General features: G+C 43.5%; 1 protein-coding gene and 1 pseudogene across 6 annotated transcripts in view; one reads left to right on the top strand and one right to left on the bottom strand.

Annotated features, from left to right (window-relative positions):
* Nucleotides 1-14202, bottom strand: part of NPR3 (natriuretic peptide receptor 3) — a 68109-nt gene that overhangs the window by 4751 nt on the left and 49156 nt on the right. For 4 of the 5 annotated variants that reach the window (XM_082382370.1, XM_082382369.1, XM_082382367.1 and 1 more), the window contains exons 4-7: nucleotides 9777-9912; nucleotides 4291-4385; nucleotides 2325-2460; nucleotides 708-795 (exon numbers count right to left, since the gene is read on the bottom strand). In XM_082382370.1, coding sequence (XP_082238496.1) covers nucleotides 708-795; nucleotides 2325-2460; nucleotides 4291-4385; nucleotides 9777-9912 — 455 coding nt within the window. The remainder of the gene's footprint in view (nucleotides 1-707; nucleotides 796-2324; nucleotides 2461-4290; nucleotides 4386-9776; nucleotides 9913-14202) is intronic. The other variant, XM_082382368.1, reaches the window with a different exon arrangement.
* The window catches only part of LOC309624400 (coiled-coil domain-containing protein 167 pseudogene), a 590025-nt pseudogene that overhangs the window by 556500 nt on the left and 19323 nt on the right, over nucleotides 1-14202 (top strand). The gene's annotated exons all lie outside the window — the stretch shown is intronic.

Below are 14202 nucleotides of genomic sequence, written 5' to 3'. Positions count from 1 at the left end.
ATATGCCCTAGATAAAGATCAGATGAAGCGTACAGGAATACAATTGTCCCCACAAAGAGTCACATACACCCGGAGTTACAGTTCCAGGCAGAAATGAAAAAAATCATGGTCCACTGACTTAAGAATAAGCCACAAACTCAACCACCAAAGATTGCAAAGGAATGAACTGGTCTCAAGATGCAAAACTATCGGTATCTTGAACACACATAAATATTACAACTTTACAAGACTCGGTGCTTAACCACAGTGGTCACTAAGCATGCGGGTTCTCAAATACTGAGCACAGACGTCCTGAGAGCATAGACTGCTTGGAGCCACTATGTCCTCTACAGTAGGTGAGCCCAGCACCTGTTTCTAAACTGGAGGAAGCCTGAGACTGGGGAAGTTGATTCTCCCTTTGTCCAGATTCCCTCTCCACTTACGCATGTGGTGGGTGGTAGGAATTGGGTCAGAATATTTGTGAGCCAAGGACAGCAGTGGCTCTGTGCCCATAGGGGGAGGCAATAGAAACCCTGACCCACTGCCTGGTATGCTAACCCACTGACCACCAAACCAGCGTCACACCAAAGGAATGGCTCAGTTCTTCTCACCACATGCTTTTTGGGTAAAAGCAAGAGAGGCACAGGTCACAAGGAGGATCGTTCAAAGGCAAGTGGCAAAGGCAATTAAGGGGAGTGAATTTTAAAACTTTATAAAGTGGTCCTAACCTGAAAAAGTAGAAGGCCATTAGCAAACCAGCTCCTAGTAAAGCTCCCACAACAATTCCTGTCACCGCTGACTCTTCTAGGCCACCTGCTTGAAAAAGAAACAGAGATAATCTGAGTTCATTTTGAGAAATAGCTAGAAATCCCTCATTCTGACGTTTCATTCATTGAAAACTTTCATTCATTGGAAGGTGTTTCTCAATTTCCCACTTGGGGCAAATTTTCCAATTTTCCTTTCTTTTTCAGAACTATTTTCTAGGGGATCCTCTTCGTTGTTGTGGCAGTGGTGGTTGCGGTTTGGTTTTGGGTTTTGGGGTTTTTAAGTGCAAAGCTTAAAAAGCACTTAAGAAAATACTAGATGAATGACTGTTACAAAAAAAAAAAAGTGAGCACAGTGGGAATAAAGCAGGTTCAAAGAGGATTTGAAGAAAACTGGAAACTGAAGTTTTCAGATCTAGCCACACTCTTTTGAGTTTACAGTCAGAGAAGACAACCATGCGGACCATGGGACTGAGCGGGCTCTTCTCAATTTCAGTGTCACTTGGATGGTGACACTTCCAAGTGCTGGAAGATTTGGTGAAAAAATTCATTGGGTTAATGTTCTGTTTTTAGATGTTCTCTCACCAAAGCCAGAGTTTCATGTCAAAATGTCTTATATAGCTTTGTGAAAATGTAACAGTTTGAAACAATCAAGTTCAGTAGTGTCCCAGTTATTATATAAAAATGATAAATAGCTAGCTTGTGTAGAAAGAGTTTAGGACACAGTCTTATATGCATTCGTGTTTAATCCTCAAAGCAGTCCTAAGAGTGGGTACATTTCTTTCATTTTACGTACGAGAAAACTGAGGCTTAAAGAAATGGAAGGAACGCTCCTGGGTTCACAAAACCAGTAAGTGACAACGGTGGGATTCCAAATCCAGGCCCAATAACTCCAGAGACTGTGTTCTTAACATATTTCTGCCTTATGCTTTCCCATAATTATTGCATATACACAAATACCTCATAGTTTAAAGAATGTTCCCAAAACATAAGGAGCACACATACATTAGCCTAAAGTGAACAGGTTCCCTGAAAGGTCTATACTCACTTTGCCCTCCCTCAATAGCTTATCAAAGGGTCTCGCTAAAGCAATGATTTCCAACCATTTTCCTACTTTTAAGCTCCTTATGAGACCCTCCACTTGCTTCTATATTTATGACAAAGCTGCTCATAAATAACAGATTTCACACTTATTTGCCAATTTGTAAATTTTCAGGTGCCTAAGGGAACACTGGTTCTGAGAGGTAAGAGGATAAATACAAACTTTGAAACTAGAGATGAATAAGTGAGTGACATTTAGTATTTGATATTTTGATCTTCCCTAAAAGTGTAAACCTCAAATACTAAGAAATTATAGTAAGAGATGTAAAAATAGGGAGATGCCTTCTACCATTTTGGAAAAGGATGGAAGGGAAGAAGGCTCTGCTGAAGCCTCTGCTTTAGGCGGATGCCAGTTTGTGAATTGTTCCCATGGGTTTTACCACATCAGAAACAGGAATCTGCACTTTCAGGGCATGACCCCTGCATTATACTGATACCATAGATGATGAAACACAGAGCGAATTAAGTCTCTACACTTACATGCTTTGCAAGGAGAGCTGCTTGAGTGCTCCACCATCCTGGTTTCATCTATTCTCAGCTTTAAAGGCCCCCAAGGGTATTTGACGTTCGGCCGCATCTCAAAACGACCTTCTTTTCCAAAGTAATCACCAATAACCTATATAAAGGCAAAAAATATATACATATACACACTGAAAGGTCAAAGTTATCCGGTTCCAAAGGAGGCACAGAGTGGACTCCCCTGTCCTTCACACTGACTACAACGGTGTGTTTCTGAGGACTTTGTAAGTCAAGATTTGCAAGCGCCAACAGCGCTCCTAAGGTGAGCGTAATTTATGGAGAGCGGGCTCCGCATGGCAGGGAAGGTGGTTATACAGAAAGCAATAAGCAGGGAAGGCACGGCTTTTCCCCGCGGGAGAGGGAGCTGCTCCTCCCACCTGCCGCAGAGCAGCCCACGTGGTCAGCCATCTGTCAGGCCCCAGTTCCTTTCAGGGATGAGTGAGGTCAGGACCCATCTTAAGGGTCCCAGGCTAAGTGGGCCTCACACCACTCAATGAGCTTGGCATCTAGTTCAAGCATTAAAGAGGGTCTTTAGGAACTGCCCACTTCACCCTCCTCTGGTTGCAAAATTATTCCGCATCCTGACTTCGGGGGTTACATTCTCCTCTCTGATGAATTTACCCTATTTATACCCCACTTCCAAGCTGAACTCCTTTTCAGTTAGTTCCTGTGGCCCCTGAAAAAAATCAGTATTCTTTTATGGGTCAGTTCAAGGTTCACGCTCAGTTTCTGGTTCAACAGCCCTTTCATCAGCTCCCTGAGCCCTGACCTAGAAGTACCCTCGCACCCAGCTTCTCGGGATCCGTTTCCCTTTTGTCTGGGCACCGGCACCCTGCTCCTGAGCGGCTGTGACACTCCCTCCCCCTCTCTCTCCTGAAGGAGGCCCAGCAAGCTCTCGTAGCCCATTTCACGTCAGAATGAAAAGAATTCTAGATAATCGCCAAACTAACAATCACTGGCATGTCCTGAGCACATACCAAGTACTTTACACACATGCACTCCTGAATCCTCACCACAGCCCTATCTATAATAGACTGTTACTCTCCACCTTTTATAGAGGGGGAGACTCGAATATACACGAGACCCAGACCATCAAAGAGTAAAAAACCGTGCAGTAAATGCAGCAAGTGCGGGTCCTGCCGGCTCAGCCCCTCCCACAAAGGCCAAGTATGTGTGGACTAAGAGAAAAAGAGCCAGTCCTTTATGCAGGGTCGCATGAAGTGTGACAGGAGCGTCAACTCTGGGTGAGAGCCTTCAGAGAAGCAGAGAGGGAGCAGCTTATGTGACCTGAAACACTGCATATTCCTATCATCTTTATTTATAGATTTATCATGTAAAGTTTATATAGTACTTTTCTAGGTTCCATTTTATCTGGTGCTCATGATCGCCATGTGAGATCAGCAAGGGAGAGATTATGATTTCCTCATTACAGCCAAGGAAGCGGAGGCAAAGAGCTTGCACCCCAGGAAGTATCAGAAACTCCTCTTGGTGTCCAGGGCCCCCTTTTCTCTTCGTGATGCTATCCTGAAACTCCATCATCTTTTGCAATACTAATGCATGTCCAGTTTGTACACACCCCCTGCCAAAAACAATTTTTTTTTCAAATTTTTAGGGAGGAAATAAATACACAATTTCACTTTACGTCTCTCAGCTGTTGATGCTGTCCTGCATCTTAGGACTGAGGTGTGATTCTTGGCCACTTTTGAAAGGTAGGATTTCCCCACTTAGGATAAACGTGGAACCATTTCCTGAAGTCTTCCCTGATACCCTCAACCAGAAGGAAGCCCCCTCTTGGAAACGCCCTGTGTTCAGCTCATTTTTATTTGGAGGCTGCTTTGGGGGCAGCTATTTGGACACCAGGACAAATACATTCCTTGGAATCTCAACAAGCAGAGGAGCGGCTGTGGCAGAAGTCCTGTTTGCTTACCTCCTGCGTGCCCGCTTCCGTGTCGGTCATGGCAATCACGGAGAAATCCCCGTACCGGTCTCCGTTGGCATCTATGGACACCTGCCCGGCAATACCTAGAGGATGAGATGTAAAGAACCCAGTTGGTTACTTAAAATGCCTCTGTCCGCCAACAAAAACAAGAAAATGAATTGACGGGACTTTTTTAAAACAAACTCATGCCACAGGGAATCTCATCAAACTCGGAGCATTTTTGTTGGCATTTGAAAAGACATTGTAATTTCATCTGTGTCTGCATTCCTAAATTCTTAACATTTCTCCATTTAAAAATGAAAAGAAAAAGAAACAAATGACCTTCTTTGGGGAATATGTTAAAGAAAAAAAAAAAGATTAAGGCTAATCCTGAAAGCAGTATGCTTATCCCAGAGTTTTGTATTCATTTTTTTGAAAAATGCAGAGCGAGAAGTGGAGTTGTAGTACAGTTCCTAGACTTGTCATGGGTTCATGTTATCACTGGGCAAACATTATAAAAGAAGACCCATTCCAGGCCCAGGACTCAGTGAATGTGCTTGCCTATGGGCTCCTTGGACGCCCAGGAGAGCAAAGGGCCTGCTTCGCAGGTCATGGGAGCCAAGAGCAAAGGCGAGCGAGTTTTATCGCACTTGTGTTCATTCATTCATTGTTTGGGAGGTTTTGTTTTTGTCTTCCAGTTTAATGGAGATGTAACTGACATATCTCATTGTGTGAGTGTCAAGTGTACAGCATAAAGGTTTGACTTACAGATACTGTGAAATGAGTTTAACATTCATCACCTCATATAGATACAATAAAGCATTCATTGTTTACCCAGTGATAACTAGGGGCTGAATTTAATGTTAAGGCAAAGATGATCTGGACACAGTGTCTGCTCAAGAGAGAGGCAGCCTGCACAAGGGGTTTATTTTGGTGGCGCTGGAATCCAACTGCCTGCATCTGAGTCCCAGCTTTCACATTTCCTAGCCTATGACCTTGGGCAAGGATTTAGCCCACTGAGCCTCAGTCTCCAGGACTGTAAAGGAGGCATAATAGTACCTCCCTGCCAAGAGGCTGCTGAAAAGATTAAGTGAGCTAAAATAGGTAAAGTACTTTCAACATGGGTTTAAGAGAAGTCGGTCGTCTTCTTATTTTGTTATTACTTCTATCGCTATGCCTGGAATCTGGGAGAGGACATCTGACTATGCCCACAGCACTCAGAGAAGGAGCTGGCACATCTAGCTGGAGACTCCTGGACGACTCAGTAAAAGAGCAGGTCTTTTATAGGAATGTTGGTGAAGCCTCTGATTCGGACAAGCAGCCAGCAGAGTGTGGGAGTGTTCTAGGCAGAAAGGCAGCCCTGTTAGTATTTACAGAGACACAAAGCTGAAAGGTACCCAAGGGATGGTGAGGTTTTGGGGGAGGTGGCCCATGTGTATGGAAGGGAACGGTGAGATGTAAAGCTGGAACAGCTGGAACAGGGTGGCCAGAGCATGGAGGGCCTTGAGTGCCACACAAAGGATTTGGATTTACTTTGGTTAGCAATGGTGGCTTACAGCAGCTAATCAAGAAAAGCAAATACGTATATACTGTTAGTTGATATTAAATATGTCTATATTGCAATTTTCATTAACTAAGAGAATTTATATGTCAGCCACATTCTAAGTATTTGTTTTCTTTCAATTTAAACTGTGGCAAAGTTCAGTGTAATTCTTAATTGGTACCTCTACTGATGTGGTTCTCTCCGGAAGTAAAATGAATGTCTGGGAAAAGGGATCCCAAGGGAAAGCTCCATCCTCTAGTGTGGTTTGGAGAGGGCAAGTATTTGGGTTTACTGTCCTCTGGGTTGCTGTTTGAAGGCCCACTGATTTTTCCAGACTTTGGTCTACTTTGCCGGAAATGGAATAGAGCTACTATTCATCTTGATCTCTTTGTCTTCTTAACATAGACTGATTACAAAGGATACACCTATCTCAAGCTAGCTTATCCTTGACAGTCTAAACAACTTTTAAGTAATTAATGTCATTTAAATATATATACATTTATCTCCAAACATATTGGCTGTCCAAAACCATATGCCATTCTGTTCAGTGGTGTTTATGATGGTGTGTTCTGCTACGTGTTTTGCAGAGTATTTTATAAGGCAAGGTGGCCCTAGTAATCCAAGACCTCATTACACTTTAAGCTATTACAATTCTGCCAAAAAATGGAGTGTGAACCCTCAGCGTGGCCAATTAGCAAGTGAAACTTCACCTGAGCGTATTGTACATAAGGTGAGATCGTCAGGCTGACAGCAGAATTTTCCTGTACATAAGTAATGAGACTTTCCACCCTCATTTCTATTGGCCTGTAGCAGAGCTCAAGGTTTGAGCCACAGTCCTATTTACCTTGTCACTCTGACCTCTCACACAGAGAGGAAATTCAGCTTCTTCCCAGGCCGTTTATTGAAAGCCTTGAGATTTGGTCATAGGTTTCACGGTAATAAAATCCAAATCTGTCAAATAACGTCCAGAGTATTTTTCCCTTGACAACTTTATGGTCACTTACAGTGACCATTAAAATTTAAATTGTTTTTAATTTTAGAACAGTTGGGGATTTTTTTATAGTTCTTTTGGGGACTACCCTCAGATTGATCATTGTTTAGCAAATAAAATGGGCTCTTCAAACAATTCAAGGTCAAAACTTACCTTGGCTTCAATTATCTTTACATTTGGACAAATGAGATTCTAAGTTTAGACTGAACTATACAGTTGATTGTTTTGGGACTCATTTCGTATTGCCTGCGTAGACCCAGCCCTAGAATGGAAGCATCAGGTTGGCCTATGGGAAAATTTAGTCCATGCCCTCTAAACAAAACTGAGTTCCAGCCATTGTGGGCACCTGCCCTTCCCTTAACAACATCCCTCAGATGACCAAGAGCAAATGACCATGTCGTGTAGTGAGGAGTAACTAGGAACAGGATGTGGCCTACCAAGGTCGTGTCCACACATGCCAGCTTCTCAGTGCACAGGACACAACTTCTGGGAAATTTGACTCAGTCCTAATATGCCCCCTGACTTATCCTATTTGATTCCAACTCCTCAGCTGAAGCAGTCAGAGGTTGAGCAAGATAATCCTGGAGGCTTATTTTATTCGTTCATGTCCTACAATCTGTCCAAAGTTAAAGCAGATGTCAATCTAGTTTGGAGTAAGATGTGGCATCCACTGAAACCACCAAGGAGAAATGAAATGCACCAAATGTCACCATAGCTGCTGCCCAGACAATTCTCGCTGGAACTTGACCTCTCTGTACCGTCCTACCCTTTCTAATAACCAAGGGCAAGACGAGGCAGTGGAGTGGATGGGAGTCCCAAAGGAAAAAAAAAAAATATGTGCCCCAAATCTAGTCTTGATAAATACATATAGGCATAGCCCCAGTGCATTAAAGGGCTCAAAGGACGAGTTGGCATGATGCAGAACTGAAAGGGTCTTTGTCAGTCATCAGATAGTCCAACCCCCTTAGTACTGGTGACAAAGAAGAAGCCCAAAGGACTGAGGTCACAGCCAGTGGCTAGGTTGTGGGTTTCCTGACCTCTGGTCAGTGACCTGTATGGCAGTGGTCCTCAGATGATACCCACCAGCATACTACAGTTTATTTTCCTCAGCCCCCAGAAAGCCCCCGTCTAAAAAAGACTCAAGACAGATCCTGTCCCTCGACACCCTCTGGTGGCTTTCTATCTCACTCAGGTGGAAACCCAAGGTCCTCAGTGCAGCTTCTAGGCCCACAGGATCTGGCCCCTCTACCTCTCTGACTCTGGCTACCATCACACTGTGGCTCACATACTGCTTCAGCCACACCGGCCTCCTTGCTCTTATGGGGGCCCTCAGCACTCTCCTGCCAGATACACTCAGGGTCTCTGTGTTTGCTGCTGCCTCTGGAATATTCTCTCCTAAACATCTACATAATTTCTTTCACTACTCTGAGGTCTCTACTCAACCACCGCTTATCAGAAAGACCTTCCCGGACAACTCTATTTAAATTAGCAGTCCTACCACACCCCTCCCATCACTTTCCAGCTCCCTAACCTGCTTTACTTTATAGCCCCTGAAGTGGTGTATTTATTCATTTATCGCCAGTTCCCCCTACTACCATGGAAGCTCAGTTTATTGCAGGGAATTTCTTTAGTTCACTGCTGAATCCTCAGCACCATGACCGGTGCCTGGCACATAGTAAGTGCTCAAGAATATCTGATGAATGAATGAATGAGTGAATATGAAGTTGATATCCACAGGGCTCCAGCAGCTGGATCATTCTCATATTGAGTCTCATGTTCATTTTTTTTTTTTTGACTGATGGGGAGGTGAGAGGAAACTAGCACTCCACATGCTGTTAGCAAGAATATGGACTGGTAGACCTTTCTGGAAGATATTTGGCAATACCTAATGCACTTTAAAAGGTACCAACATACTTTTGGACCCAGATAGGCCATGCCTAAGCATGTTCCCTATTGGATGTACTCACAAAAATTCATCAAGATGTGTAAGATCATAATAGCATTTTGCATAATAGCAAAAACTGTAAACAACTGAAGTGTCCATCAATAGGAGACTGGCTAAAGAAATACTTGTACAGCCAAACAGTGGAAAACTATGGAACCATCATTTAAAAATGTGCTGAATCTATGAGCGCTCATATGGAAAATTCTTCTACTTGACATACAAGTGAAAAAGCTAAGATGAGGAATGGCATTCACAGTATGACCCTTTTGTGTAAATTTTTTAGATAAGATATACAAATGCATATGTGCTGGCAGAAGGCATAAAATATTTTTAGGCTGAATCATAGGAAATTGTTAATAGTGATTACACTGGGGACAGGGGACTAGGGTGTGAAGGGAAAACTTTCACTTTTCATTTTGTACATTTTTGTAGCATTCAAATTTTCCAGCCAAGAATGGTCTCATTCTTGTACAATGTTTAAATGTCAATGGAGATTGCTTGAGTGATGAGATGACGAGCCATTTTGTTGTTGTTGTTGTTCTTATACTTCTCTGTTCATAAGCAACAGCTAGTATTCACCATTTTAAAGAATAAAATATAAGCAGAGAGCTCAAATGGACCTGCTTATCATCTCAAACCTCCCAGTTTTGAACAGAGGAATGTATATCTGGGATTATTCCTTTTAAAATTGATCACAGAACCTTCACAAACTGATTATTTGCTGTGAATGAGGCTTGTGATTAATTTTAAGAAGCCTAGAGTTGTCTAGTAATCAGGAGACAAGGCACTTCCTATTTCAGTGGGACTCTTTCAAAGCACTTTCACAAGCTTTATCTCATTTAATTTTCACAACAAGCCTGTGAAGTGGGTTGATCTTGACTTATTATCCTTCTTCTACTGCTGAGAAAAGTAAGACACTGGCATGGTCCCAAAGTTGTAAGAGAGAAAAACAGAACCAGGAAAGAAGCAGCTTGATCAGCTGCAGAGTGTTGTTGTCTTGTAGACTGAAACCTCACCTTCAAATGTTCTGTTCCAAGTCTGCTGGATAATTTTCCCTCCATCCTTCTTACTGTAACCAGCTCTGAGTACTTCATGTAAAGCCAGGACGTAGAGGAGAATGGCATCGTGGAATCCTTCAACAAACATGTTAACCTGGAAAGGAAAGCCCAGCTGGGTGAGCCCGGACAACAAATGACTCACATTCGGGAATAATGTGGGCAAATCCAAGTTAGACTCGAGACCCGTAAGCGATGGCAGAGGTGTGCAAAAGAGTAGCTAACAAGACTCATGCCACAATTTTCCTGGCACTGGCTTAGTCAGGAAAACCCTTCCCCCGTTTGGGAGTTTGGAGAGCAGACAAGATATTACAGAAGTCAAGAACATTGTACCTGTGGGCCAGGTTAAGTATTCCAGGTGCATCAGCCTTTGCCCATAGATGCCTCTGCACACGTGCCCTCCTTCTTCCCACGTCTGCTCTCTACCTCAAGCCAACTAGAGTCCAACCTTCCCCCTGAGGTCTTCTCCATCTTCACCAGCCCCTGTGATCTCCATGCTCTGAATGTGGAGCATGGCTAAAAAAACAGTAGGGATCCATTCATTCATATTCAATACTACTGAACGCCTAGTAGAGCGCAAAGGGGGCAAAGAGGAATGGACGCTGCCATCCCTGCCTGCCCAGCATTTCTGTCCTCTCCTCTACCAGCATCAACATCTCATCTCAGTTTCTCTGTCCAATTTGTGTTCTGAGTAGTTCCAGGGCATCTGACCACTCCCTACCTCCAGTCCCTGCCAAGCTCCAAGGACAAGAACGGAAACAGGCCCTTGGTTTATCTCAGTTGAGTCCTGGCTCAAGTAAGATAGCCCTTGCGCTCAGAAACATACAACTTCATGTGAAATTGGAGAAGTCACTTAATCCTTCTGAGCCTTGTGTCCTTCTATAAGCACCATTTGGCAAGTTCTGATACCACATTTAAACCCACTGTAACGTTCATTGAACATGAACTGAGCAAATACAATCTTGAAACACTTAGTAGCTTACAGATTAGGTATAAGAGTACCCCCAAATTCCAGCCTTCTTATTTCAGAAGAAAGCATCAAGAATGGAATTCCATGCAGCAGAGTGAATTGGGCATCCCACAGACAACCACGGTGAGGCATTGAGAGAGGCATTCCTGCCCCAGTCCTAGAAAGAGACCCCGGAGGAAGAGAGCCACCTGGTTCAAATACACAAACATTCACAGAAGACATGGCTCAACGTCCAGTTCTTCTTGGCCTCATCCCACCCTGAAGGACAATAAGACCTGTTTGCATCAGAGGAGTGAATATTTCAGAATTGCCAAAGCCTAGTGCTGAGAGGCAGGCTAGAATAATGGTTAAAGAGCCTGGGCTCGCTACCCAGCTCTGCCACTTCCTGGCTGTGTTTTTGCACCACTCTGGGTCTCAGTTTTCCCCATCTGGAAAATGAGGGAAATATTCGTGCCTATCTCAAGGGGTTGCTGTCATGTTTAAGTGAACTAATAGACGTAAAATATGTAAAAGTCAGCACTCACTGTTAGCTTTTGTTGTTATTTTCTAGAGACAGAGAATTATAAACCTAGGAATCCTGCTTAGCTTCTAATTCCTAATAGCAGTGTTCAAAAAAATAAGGGATCTACTTACTATTACAACATATCTTACTAACCCACTTTACACTTAATGGAAACTAAGCCTCCTTGTTCATGCTTTCATATTCCAAACAGTTCTCTTCCACAAAGTCACGTCCTTAATTCCACCCAACTGCAATGGGTGCAGCCCAAGCTAGTCAATTCCACTGACCCTCTGGGAGAGGCAGAGGACAGAAGAGTATGGTTTACAGGAGACCCCTCAGCTAGCTGCTAGACCCAAAGTCTAATCCTGGCCCTGACATGTTAGTTGATCTCTTTAGTCTTCAATTTCCTTATCGACTAAATGGGAGTTTAGTATCTACTCATCTCATAGAGGTCTTCTGGGGATTAAGTGAACCAGTGCATGTAAAACATCTAAAACAGTTCTTGGGACTGTGAAAGCAAATGGTAGACATTAGCTCTTACTGTTAGCCATCAAGCTTAAGTCTCAGAGTCATTATTTTTTTAGGCAAAGCAGAATGGTGTAGAAATAAAATCTACTAGTCAAAGATAATTTTCTGCTGATTGTGCTATGCTAATTCAATTTTCCAGAGGAATATGAAATTTTCACTTAGGACACGAAGTCATCATGGCTTGAGAAAGTAGCATGCTGATGAGTTAATGAGTTTTAATGAGTGGACTTTAGCTGTGTAACTTAATCCTCAGGCCACAATAAAAACTATTTTTTCAAAAGATCAATCTTCCCTTTGATAATTGTATAAAAACCACCCTGCTACAGAGAGAAGCATCATAGAATCGTGGAATATGGGAAACATACTATGCCTTTGAAAAGCCCTGGTCCGATCCACTCCTTACTTTGAGAACCTAAAGACATCACTCACGTGCCATCTCCCTGCATTCTGTAAGTGAGAGTTGTTCCATCTATATTCCTTGTTCTGAGGGAGCCTAAGACGGCCCCTACTTAGACTGTGAAGTACCAGCTGCTGGACCTCACCTGTCCACCTCTTTCCCTCCTCCTTCTCAAAATCCTAACCCTGGGCCACCACGCTGCCATTGGCCACCCAAAGCACTGGACACGTGTCCCAGCACCACCCCCTGTCTGGCTCTTGAGCTTCCTTCCTTCTTGATATGCCCTCTGAGCTGCCCCTCTACAATCAGGATGGGAAGAATAATTACCTGGCTGAAAAACATGAACTTGGATTACTTCTGTCCTAACAGGCTTAATGGTAGAAGAGAATAGATAGGCTCTCAATACATGCCCGCGTCCGAAAACTCATTTTATCTGGGTTTGCAAATGAATCACAAAATTTACCTTCTTTCCTCTCAAAGTGGCTGAGTGTCTCCCTCTCCTGCCAAAATTAGCAGGAGAGCTGCTGGCCCCCACTGAGGTTCACTCACACCCCAGCCCGCTGCGGGGGACGTTTCATAACATCTACCTCATAGGACCTCAAGCCAGAAGCAAAACCCCAGAGACCGTCTTTTCTCGAGGAGAACATTCTCACATCCACACATGTTTTTTAATGGGAGGAAAGCCCATTAGCACATTATAGACACTGAAAATTGGAAGTGCCAATTTTTAAAAAATGAGGGAGAAAAATAAATCCAGGGTATTAAGTTGCCTTTGGAACACTTTCCACTGACCCCCAGGCTGAGAGGAACGAGGTCATCTGGTCCGTACCCCCGCCTCTGGCCAGAACAACACTGGGACCTCAAACTCCTGCCTGACAGATCAGGCGGTGGTCACTAAAGGAAGAAAACAGGGTTCCCTCTTCTGACCCACCTGTTCTAGTAGTAAGCCTCATTTCTAGCCGGAAAGCCCTTCCTTACTGTCACTAGCCATGAGTCTTCCTTAAATTCCTAAATGCAGCCATTCCCCTGCTCGATGCCAGAGTTAAGAGAACAAATACAGTTCGTGAGCCCTAGGAGTTTCGTCTCCACCAAACAGCACCGCCGCCCCCCACTGGCGCGTAGATGGACTCCACACAAGGCAGCTGGTGAAGTCGACCCCCATGAGGGACCAGCTCCAGGGTGATAATGATTTGTGCTGTGCATCAAAGTGTCTATCGTTCAAGCAAGATGGAAATCGTTCACCATCTTCCGCTCATTCTGGGGAGTTTGCCCAGAACAAGGAAGCATGCTCTCCGGTCATTTCGTCTCAGTTCCCTTGATTTTGTCCTCTGGTGCTGGCCAGTGGCAGCTATTCCATGTAAAAGAAAGCCATTTTTGCCTTTGGTCTTTCTCCCTGATAGCACCTGTCAGCCATGTCTATTTGTTAGTGTGGTTTCTTTTTAATTCTCTATCATGGGAAAAGCTGAATACAAATCTAGTTGTTTTCCAAAGCGGACTCACAGATATAGAGAACAAACCAGTGGCTACCAGTGGGGAGAGGGAAGGAGGGAGGAGCAATATAGGAATAGGAGATTAAGAGGTACAAACAATTAGGTATAAAATAAGCTACAAAGATACATTGTGCAATGTGGGGAATATAGCCAGTATTTTATAATAACTATTAATGGCATATAACCTTTAAAAATCATGAACCACTATATTGTACACCAGTAACTTATATAATATTGTACATCAGCTATACTTCAATTAAAAAAAAAAAAAAGAAATCTAGTTCTTTTTTAACTGAGCGTAAAGAGTTGCCATTCCTGACATGGCTCCTATCTGTGACGGTGAGCAGAGTCTTTCTCATTTCTCTTTGGGGAGACAAATTTCTCATTTCTCTTTGGGGAGACAGATTCATAGGTGAATTCCTCAATGCTTGTGCTCCAAACAAGACAGCAGAGAATGCTACATGCCTCAGCTGTTCTTGTAAAGTAAGAGTGGACAACCC

Source organism: Balaenoptera borealis (genome assembly GCF_965194805.1).
Source record: "Balaenoptera borealis genome assembly, chromosome: 2".
NCBI classification, from domain to species: domain Eukaryota; kingdom Metazoa; phylum Chordata; class Mammalia; order Artiodactyla; family Balaenopteridae; genus Balaenoptera; species Balaenoptera borealis.
Note: the sequence above shows the minus strand (reverse complement) of the source record. Positions and strands in the feature narration are given on the sequence as shown.